General features: G+C 43.4%; 1 protein-coding gene across 6 annotated transcripts in view; it reads right to left on the bottom strand.

Moving 5' to 3' along the window:
* Positions 1-3664: 3664 nt before the first annotated feature.
* ryr3 (ryanodine receptor 3) overlaps positions 3665-9198 on the bottom strand; it is a 97097-nt gene continuing 91563 nt past the window's right edge. For all 6 annotated transcript variants that reach the window (XM_048974238.1, XM_048974239.1, XM_048974242.1 and 3 more), the window contains 12 exons: positions 8845-9030; positions 8625-8755; positions 8276-8318; positions 7936-8063; positions 7749-7809; positions 7523-7669; positions 7298-7432; positions 6558-6714; positions 6254-6318; positions 5993-6093; positions 5257-5308; positions 3665-4727 (listed from right to left, as the gene is read on the bottom strand). In XM_048974238.1, coding sequence (XP_048830195.1) covers positions 4632-4727; positions 5257-5308; positions 5993-6093; positions 6254-6318; positions 6558-6714; positions 7298-7432; positions 7523-7669; positions 7749-7809; positions 7936-8063; positions 8276-8318; positions 8625-8755; positions 8845-9030 — 1302 coding nt within the window. In that variant the 3' untranslated portion in view covers positions 3665-4631. The remainder of the gene's footprint in view (positions 4728-5256; positions 5309-5992; positions 6094-6253; positions 6319-6557; positions 6715-7297; positions 7433-7522; positions 7670-7748; positions 7810-7935; positions 8064-8275; positions 8319-8624; positions 8756-8844; positions 9031-9198) is intronic.

Below are 9198 nucleotides of genomic sequence, written 5' to 3'. Positions count from 1 at the left end.
TCCTTCCTCTCGCTGTCCTTATAAGAGACAGGCTTTCATCTTCAAGATTACAAACACCAAAGCCCCTGAAAACATTACTTTCTCTGTAGTATTACCTTACGATCAAAAACCCTTTCATCTGTATTGGCGTTTATGCTGCAGATAAGCGCGGTAATTTGTGGAACCAGTATTCAGTCATGCTGCATTCTCTGTCCTGCTGATTTTATATTTGTTGTCGAGTTCAAGTAATTTTTTGTAGTTTAAGGTTTTTGATCACAGGGGCTAACAATATCCTTTTATCAGTATATTAGAAGGAACTCAGGAACTTATACCGACAAGCCATCAGATTGCCAAACACCTCTGTGACAGTTAATTTAATACTCGCTAATTACACCACACACTTTGAGCTACTCTATATAGATACATACAGTAGTATTGGAACATGCGTCTTAATCATAAAACTCAGGTAGTTCATTCAGATGCATTGGCACAGGTGTGTAAAATCAAGCACCTACCCATGCAGTCAGGTGTGCAAACATTTCTGATTGTGAAAGAATGAGCTGTTCTGAAGAGCTTTGTGAATTCAAGCATGCTACAGTTCTGCCATAGGATGCCACTTTTTCAATAAGTGAGCCTGTGAAAATTCTTCCCTGATAGATATTCCGTGGTCAACTGTATGTGGTATTATTGCAAAGTGGAATTGTTTAGGAACAACAGAAACTCACGAACTGGCAGACCACATAAAGTAACAGAGCGGGATTACTGAGTGCTGAGGCACATAGTGTGTAAAAGTCGCCAACGCTGTTGATTCAGTAACTGCAGAGTTACACACATCCACTGGCATTAACTCCAACACAAAAATTGTGCACCGGGAGCTTCATGGAATGGGCTTCCATGGCCAAGCGGCTGCATGCAAACTTCACATCACCAAGCTCAGTGCCAGGTGTCAGATGGAGTGATGCAAAGCTTGTCACCACTGGAATTTTGAGCAGTGGAAACGTGTTTTGTGGAGTGTTGAATGAAGCTTCTTTGGTGGGCAGTCTGATGGACAAATTTGGGTTGGCAAGATGCCAGGAGAACATTACCTGCCTGACTGCATTGTGCTAACGCTAAGGTTTTCTGGAGGAGGGATAATAGTATGGGGTTGTTTTTCAGGAGTTGGACGAGGCCCCTTAGTTTTCAATGAAGGGACCTTTTAATCCTTCTGCATACTAAGATGTTTTGGACAAATCTATGCTTCCAGCTTTGGGGAAGGCCCTTCTCGGTTACAGCATAACTGTTCCCCAGTACACAAAATAATAAAGACATGGTAAGGTGAGCTTGGTGTGGAAGAACTTGACTGGCCCACACATAGCCCTGATCTTAACCCCTTCAAACACCTTTGGGATGAACTGGAAAGGAGACCGTGGGCCAGGCCTTTGCATCCAACATTCCCGGACACACTCAAAAATATTGTGCAAAGCCTTCCCAGAAGAGTGGCAGCTGTTGCAGCTGCAAAGAGGGGACCAGTTCCAGATTGATGCCTGTGGATTTAGGATGGGGTGTCATAAAAGTTCCTGTAGGTGCAGCTGTCCCGATACTTTCGTCCATATAGTGTACATTGCACTTTTTTCTTTTTTAGTATAAATTTCTGTCACTTGTTTATTATATAATTATGTTGCCATCTTTTTTATTCTTGTATTGCTATTACTGATTTTAAAGGCAGTGATGACTACCTTTCATTTCACTGCAGCTTATAGTCTATGACAAAAATTCTCGAGTATTAATCCTTACAGAAAGATGCAGTGCTTCCGACTGAAAATTTTAACTTGGGCAAGTTTCCTTGTCTTTTTGCTGGGAACCTTCCAAGGGGGCCTTGCATCAAAGGAACAAACAGCCACGACCTTGTTTCCACTCATGTATGTATGTCATCATTTCAATGGCACAGTGACCTCATATCCAGTGACTCCCACCGGCCACCGTCCCTGCAGCCCAGGCTGCTATGAAACATGGACTTTGCTGGGTCTGGGCCCAAAGAGGCAGGCCAAGCAGAAGGCCAGGCGCATGGGCGGCACGACGGGAGGTAGCAGGGAGTCGTAAAAGCGGCCTGCTAATCTTCCAGGCTCTCACCAATCTCCCGGTGCGCTGGCATTCACACGCACGGCATGAGTATGACATGACATCAGCGGGTCACATGGACACAGTATCTGTGGCAGGGAGCTTGTGGGTGACCAGTCTGAAAGTTTTGAAGGTGAAACTAAAATGGAAGTAGCACCAGCTTTCAGCTCAAAGGAACATACAGCCCAACTTTTATATAGAAGCTATGGTGACTGACCTTCAATGATAAGAAGTGTTCCCTCTTGCAAACTGCAGCATGTTTAAGCTGTGGCTGCAGCAGTAAATCTACCTGGCCCTCGTCACCTCCATGGACCAGTAGGCTGCTGCTGTGCTTGTTTAAAATCCAGCATAGACAGCCTTCTTTTCAGGCTGATTGGTGTGACTGGTTCGGACTGCAGCCCAGCAGTGATCCATCATTATGGGGCCCAGCTTGTTGCTTCGTCCAAAATGTGTTTAGTTATTTATCTGACTTTGTCTGAATGGCCTGTTGCGAAGAGAATATTGATCATGATGGTGAGATCCTGTTACTAGCAGAAAATTCACATGCTGTTTGTCAGAAGGGGAAGTGAGCTTTCCCGTTGTGCCTGTTGTCGAGGGACAATCAAATAGCAAGACAAAGGACAAATTCTGCCTGGGCCCTCAAAGCAGAATAAAACAATGAAAACCTATACATTTCCCACTTGTTTTGATTGTCAACTAATTAGATTGGCAAAGAAAAATGGATATTTTTCCAATCAGAAGGACAATTTAAAATACAGTTGTTTTTAATTTTTTACTACTGCATTTTTGTTTTATGATGTTGATGTTAAAAAGAAAAAAGAAAATGCTGGAAACGTATGATTTAACTTGCAATGTCTGTAAAAGCTCCTCAACTCTATCTGTGGACGGTGTCCTGGAAAGACTGGGAGCTGTTGCTGCTACACGTTCAGCATGAACTCAGGCTGAATGTTTCTACCCTTAAGCTGTCCTTGTCGCGTTCAGGTCCTGGGTTATGACTGTGTGCGGTGAGTGTTAAATGACAATTATGTGCTGTGTTCACTGCTATATCCCAGGGGTGGTGAGGTAGCAGCCAGGGAAAGCAGGAGTGTCAGGAGGAGCCCCCTTGACTTTTGGATGCAGGGATGAGGGAAACAGCTGGTTAGTTTCACCTCCCTCAGCATGCCAGCAGAGTCCAGCTGATTTCCTCACTACATAGGTTTGGCTGTGGGAGAAACAGCAGCCCGATAGCACAAACGGTTTAGGCCTGTCCTTATAAATCAAGCAATGGATTGTCCCCCTCTGCTAAATCACCAATACATCTTTAAAGTGGGGAGGCGTTAGAGGGCCGCCATGTGTTAAGCTGTGCTCTAAGCATGGATGGTCACTCTACGAAGGAGGGGTTAAGCTCTGAGCTGGCTGCTTGCATGTAGTACATAAGTCTTAATACTTTGCCTATATCAGTCTCTTCAGAATGATACAACGGCACGTTCAATAGCAGCACCATGGGCCATTAGCTCTTTGGAAGGTCAGCCTTGAAAGATCTGTAAGTAATCTGTATTTTTTTCCCTTTGGATATACATGCTGCATTCATTCAAACTTACAGCATCAGTTCAAGCAGAAATATTTTATTGCAAGTGGGTTCTTTATTTCCCCCCTCAAAAGAAATACACAGGTTAGCAAAGCTACTACATACAAATGGCCATACAACAGCATTTATTCCCATTGGTGACTTTTTGAATGGTGATTTCTTAGCAGTTTAATTGTATTGTGAAGATTTGCAGTTGGGTTGCTGCAGTTGGAGAGAAACTGAATAGAATTTACATGTCCCTTAATTTTAAAACAAAAGCCACAAAACTAACCTTGGTACATCTGCTTGTCGCTAATCCAGGAAAACTACAGCACTACCATACTAGAAAGAACAGAAATGGTTTTGCATAGCTTTGTCATGTCAGTAAGGCACTTTGATACTTGATAGTAGGCATTTCAAAGCATGTTCAACCCTTTAGCTCAACTTCATTTAAACTGTTTTTCATCTGATCAGGCAGAGTGACAGTTTAAATATTACAACACTGTGTATAAATCTACGCGTACAACCATTTGGCATAAGTCTCAATTTCAACATTCTGTGAATATTGAAGTGGTAATTCTTGTGCATAATTAGGACAGAGATTGAAACCTCATTCCAAAACCCTACACAATCCAGTGTTTGTCAGAGACGAAAAATTTTATGCAACGGCTCGGTATTATTCATAAGAAAGGCAACATGTCAAAAGAACAGACTGTTCCCAAAAAAAAACAAAACTTTGTATCTTTTTTGTAAGTTTTGGTACACCGAAATGTGGCACTGTACCATACAATGGAAATATTTAACGCTGATACAGGATGGTTTCACTTTAATACAAAATAATAGTATGACTTTTGCATCTGGTCTCTCTGATGATCGAGGGCTTATGTTCTCTTAAGTTCAGATGTCTGAGGATACCTGTGGTGCAGTTGTATAACAGTTTGGAGGTTCTTTCATGGTGTCTGTGTGTTTCTTCAGCAGTTGACAGGGAACTGAAGATACAAGGTCTGATCTACCCCAGTTGGTCCTCGTACTGCTTGCGGAAACAGTCTCCGGCAGGGAAGAAGTCCCAGCATCTCTCCTGATACATCTTCCACACGTACGACTCCTGGAGACATCATAAGATTGCGTATGAATGTGTGCTCGTAGGAGTCGAAAAGCGCTATATAAATACAATCCATTTACCATTTACCACATAAACGTACAGAGCAACCATAGTGTTAAACAGGGACATTGTAGATGCGACTGTTCAGAGATCTGTTGTTTAATTGTTTTGAACTATATGGCTCGGTCAAAAAAACCCAGGTATCTGGGCAGCTTAGTGATTAGACAGCATTGAAGGTGTTCCAAAGTCACGCCACGATGGCACCATCAGCATAAGTGGACCCCCATTCCTGTGCTTTTTGCTAGCCAAAGACAATGCATGCTTCTCATAGTGACAGAATGAATCACTTCCATTTATTCTGTCAACATTAAGGGCCATTGAACACCCACAAACTACTCTATTTTTACTGGCAGTATCATTACAATTTACCTTGACTAACAATCTAACAACTTTGGTTCTGATTATTTTGCACGTCAGCAATGACATTTATATATATTACAGACAGTCAGTATGGAGAACTGGGCCTGTGTACCTGACCAGTGTGCTCCGTCTCATCTTTGTTGACGAGGTACATCAGGAAGAACCTGCCAGCACAGGGGAAGGATCAGAGCATGGCAGCAGTGAAGCTCTACAGAAGTGTTTCTCAGTCCCGTCTTTGGGGACCTCCAGATGATTCACATGTTTGCTTCCTCCCAGATGGTTCACATTTTTGCTTCCTCCCAGCTCCCCGCAGCAAAAATGTGGTCTGTCTGGGGGTCCCCAAGGATCAGTTTGCGAAACACTGCTCTATAGCATTCAGCTTATACATCGGTGATCTCTAAAATAACCTGGGCTTTTTAAAGTCACTTATCACCACAATGCCATTACGTTCTAATGGAGTCATTCTGTCCTGCCCTACTTGTGGTTTGAATGAGTATGAAAATGTTTCTGTAAATTGGTAAGCTCCTGGGTGACTCCAATTCGATCAAGCTGCTGTTGTCAAGGGAACGGCAAAAACAGAAACTGTTCCCCCCACTGTGGATGTCTAAAAGCTTCAGCCTAAAGGTATCTATAACAGCACTAGATGAACATTTGCTAATGGTGCGCCATCACCACAGATCCCTTGGAGAGGAAGTGCCATACATCTGCGTGTAAAAGAACCCAACAGTCATAACCATTACCACAGACGTGCAAAACACAATCTAAGCAGGGTCAACCAGTTGTAATATCTGGACTCAACAGATCCAAACTGTCCACTGCTATGTACTGGATTGGTGACAGGTACTCACAAGTAGTTAGCCAGGTTGTGCTCCTGTAAGGTGTGTGTCTCAAAGCCATGTGGTGTTGTGTCAAAGTAATCATTTCCAATTCCACAGATGAAGCATTTGGTCTGGGTTTAAACAAAAGGACATGGATTTGCATGAATAATGGATAAAGATGTAAAATAGTAGCTTTTGCCAAGTACCAAGCACACATTAACATTTTGATTTAACAGAAGTGATCTAGAGATAGATTTCTTAGCAAAACAGGTTACATCTCTACATACTCACCTCCATGTCTTCTTTCACTTGTTCCTGTTGATCTCTTAGCTCTCCAAACGCATCAATGATTAGACCTGTTTCAGCACACAGACAGCTTAGGCATGCATGGAACAGCAAAGAATTTTACTGAGAAGTCATTAGATCGAAATGTGAAATTGCATGAATGTCAGTGTGATATCGGTGGAAGGGAGCTGGGACTATGCATTACAGAACCTCAGTGTGAATTCTCTTCTCCACCCCACCAGGTCCTACGATTTATCACTGTGCAGCCAGAAGGTCTTCCTGGTAAACAGACATTGACAGAGCCCCATACCTTGGATGATAGCCAGCAGGATGACAATGACAAAGAAGAAGAAGGTGATATCAAAGAGGATGCGGTAAAGCTCATAAGGGTCGCCTGCAGGGTCCTCAATCTCATCCCCGATGCCACCACCGGCCCTCACACCCACATACATGTGGAACAGGTAGCACTGAAGGGGGAACAAGATGACTTCAATGACACTGCTCATATTATCCAAAGCAAAATACAATTCTTATTTACATTTACACATTTTATTTAGCAGATGCTTTTGACCAAAGCAATGTATAATTGTGGATCAGAGACCAGGCTCTAACAGTATCCCTAGAGTAATTGGGTTCATACGCCCTGACCAGGGAGCCAGTGGCAAAATCATTCTGCCAACCATGGTATCTGAACCGGTGACCTTGTAATCACAGGTAGCGTGAGCCACTCAGCACTTATTGACTCTTTGAAATGGAAAGGATGCAATAATTTCTTCTGATCCTCCCAGGAAAGTGAATGAGAGAGTTATATGTCACGATCCTATTTTGGGTGAGTAGTGAAGACACCCGCCTAGGTAAATAAGTGTTCTGTTTTTATCTGCTTGCCAGTAATGTGGAGCAAGAGTGTGTAGGAAGAAGTTTTATGGAGAATAACAGCCACCACTGATCCAGATACTGAGTTCAAGTGTACCAGCGTCCCCTTCAACCTTTCAAGCCACCTAACCACTTTAGCTACTGTTCCACAGCATTTAGAATAAGGAGATAACTTACGGTCATCATGTCATCACACTTCATGTCTGGTTCATCTTCATCCTCGCTCTTGTTGTAGAACTTGCGGAAGAAGTTAAAGGCCACTACAGTGTACAGGTACACCACCACTGCCAGCAGCCCTACCGTCAGCACCAGCTATTTTAAGGGGGAAGAATTGTTACTAATGCATGGCTGTTGTACAAAACAAGGCTCATGGATGTGACAAGCTTTTAAAACCTTTCTTACCTGTTTGCCATTATGAGTAACTGAAGACAAGATCGTTCTCAAGGTTTTGAAGCCCATAGCAATGTCCAGCAAGTGAGCAGCAAAGAAGAAGTTGTTGTAGTGTCCAAGGATCGACATGGTGGTGTACCAGACCAGGTAGAGAAAAGGCTGCAACAGGACCACATAGTTAACAGCAACATCTGGTGAGCAACTGGGGCCTCTGGTGGAACAGAGGAGAAGTACTCACGTTATCTGTAAATACCACACCCATTTTCCAGATGTGGTATTTGGTGTCGATGGAGCTAAGCCTATGGCAGAGGAGTAGATGAAAAAAAAAATGTTGCATTGTTTGTCATCTATCCACTCCATCAAACCATAGCTGTCTTTATTAAGGTGGTGGGTGTAAGATTCCCTGCAGGTATGAAGTCACTCACCATGACACCAGCGAGGCCTCCTTAACGACGGCCTCCTTGGTGGGGTTGAAGTCCAGAGCGCTCTTATCTAGACCCAGCAATTCAGCTATCCTCTCTGCACCATAAAGATCTCCATACTTATTGATCACCTGCAAGCAATGGTAATGAGCTGTGTTAGAGGGCAGTACTACTTAATAAAACAAAACACATTCTGGCTTTTAACTAGAAAGAACATCGTAAGCAAGTATTAAGCGCTATATAAATATACTTTGCTTGAAATACTGTAATAATACTGTTAGTGGCTTCAAACTGGTCACTAAAGGGTCAAAAATGTAATGTGATAAATTTAAATTTAACTTACCTTGCGTTTAACAAATTTGTCCCAGTAGTTGTTGGGAAAAGAACTATAAGCAGACAAGAATTATAAATATGTAAGTCTCCTTGTGACTCCAGCAGATTGGCAATAAGGGGTAAGTGGGCAGTCAGCTGTGTTTAACAAAACAAGGACCCAAAACGAGGATTAAACCTGGACTGTAGGATGGAGGCAGGGGGCGGGGGTGGGGGGGCTTTTTTCCATTACAGTGCAAACTGACATCTACACAGCCACTCCACACAGGGGGTAGACACTTCTGTCTCTCACAGACAGCAGCTTAAATTGAGGCCATTTCTTCACTAATAGGGATCATGCAGTGGGCATTGTGAGGACGTACGGGGTGTTGATGACCAGTCGATCCCACTGTCCTTTGATGTCATCATCCGAGGGCTGCTCAGTGATGTACAGGCCATCAAACTCCAGCTTCCTGGCTATCTCTTTCTCACGCTTAAACACCACCAAGGGCACCTTGGAGTAGAGGTCATTCAGGGGTTAAACAGGAAACACTCGGCCATGTAATTTAATCCTCACATCCGGCTTTTAGCAAAGTGGGTCACCTTGAGGTAATAGTATCCCACCACACACAGGAAAGAGATGACTGTGTGCAGGATGGCCAGGAAGCGGAGAGTGGGTGCCATGTACCCTGTGCTCTCCTGCAGCACAAAGTACTCCGTTCCGCCTTCCTCATTTTCATCATCACCATTCCAGGGATCTGCCTCCTCATCCGAGTCATCGCCTGTGACCTTAACACAGCATACATTTACAGCCAAAAGAGGCAAATATGGCTATACTGCCCTCCTAGGCTGAGGAGGCAGGCCTTGTACAGACTGAAAGGTCAGCTGTAATTCAGAAAAAATGCCAGTATGTTGCACAATCTACATTTCTAAAAGCAGACTGTGACATGTTGAATA

This window comes from Brienomyrus brachyistius, chromosome 14 (assembly GCF_023856365.1).
Source record: "Brienomyrus brachyistius isolate T26 chromosome 14, BBRACH_0.4, whole genome shotgun sequence".
In the NCBI taxonomy this organism is placed as follows: Eukaryota; Metazoa; Chordata; class Actinopteri; order Osteoglossiformes; family Mormyridae; genus Brienomyrus; species Brienomyrus brachyistius.
Note: the sequence above shows the minus strand (reverse complement) of the source record. Positions and strands in the feature narration are given on the sequence as shown.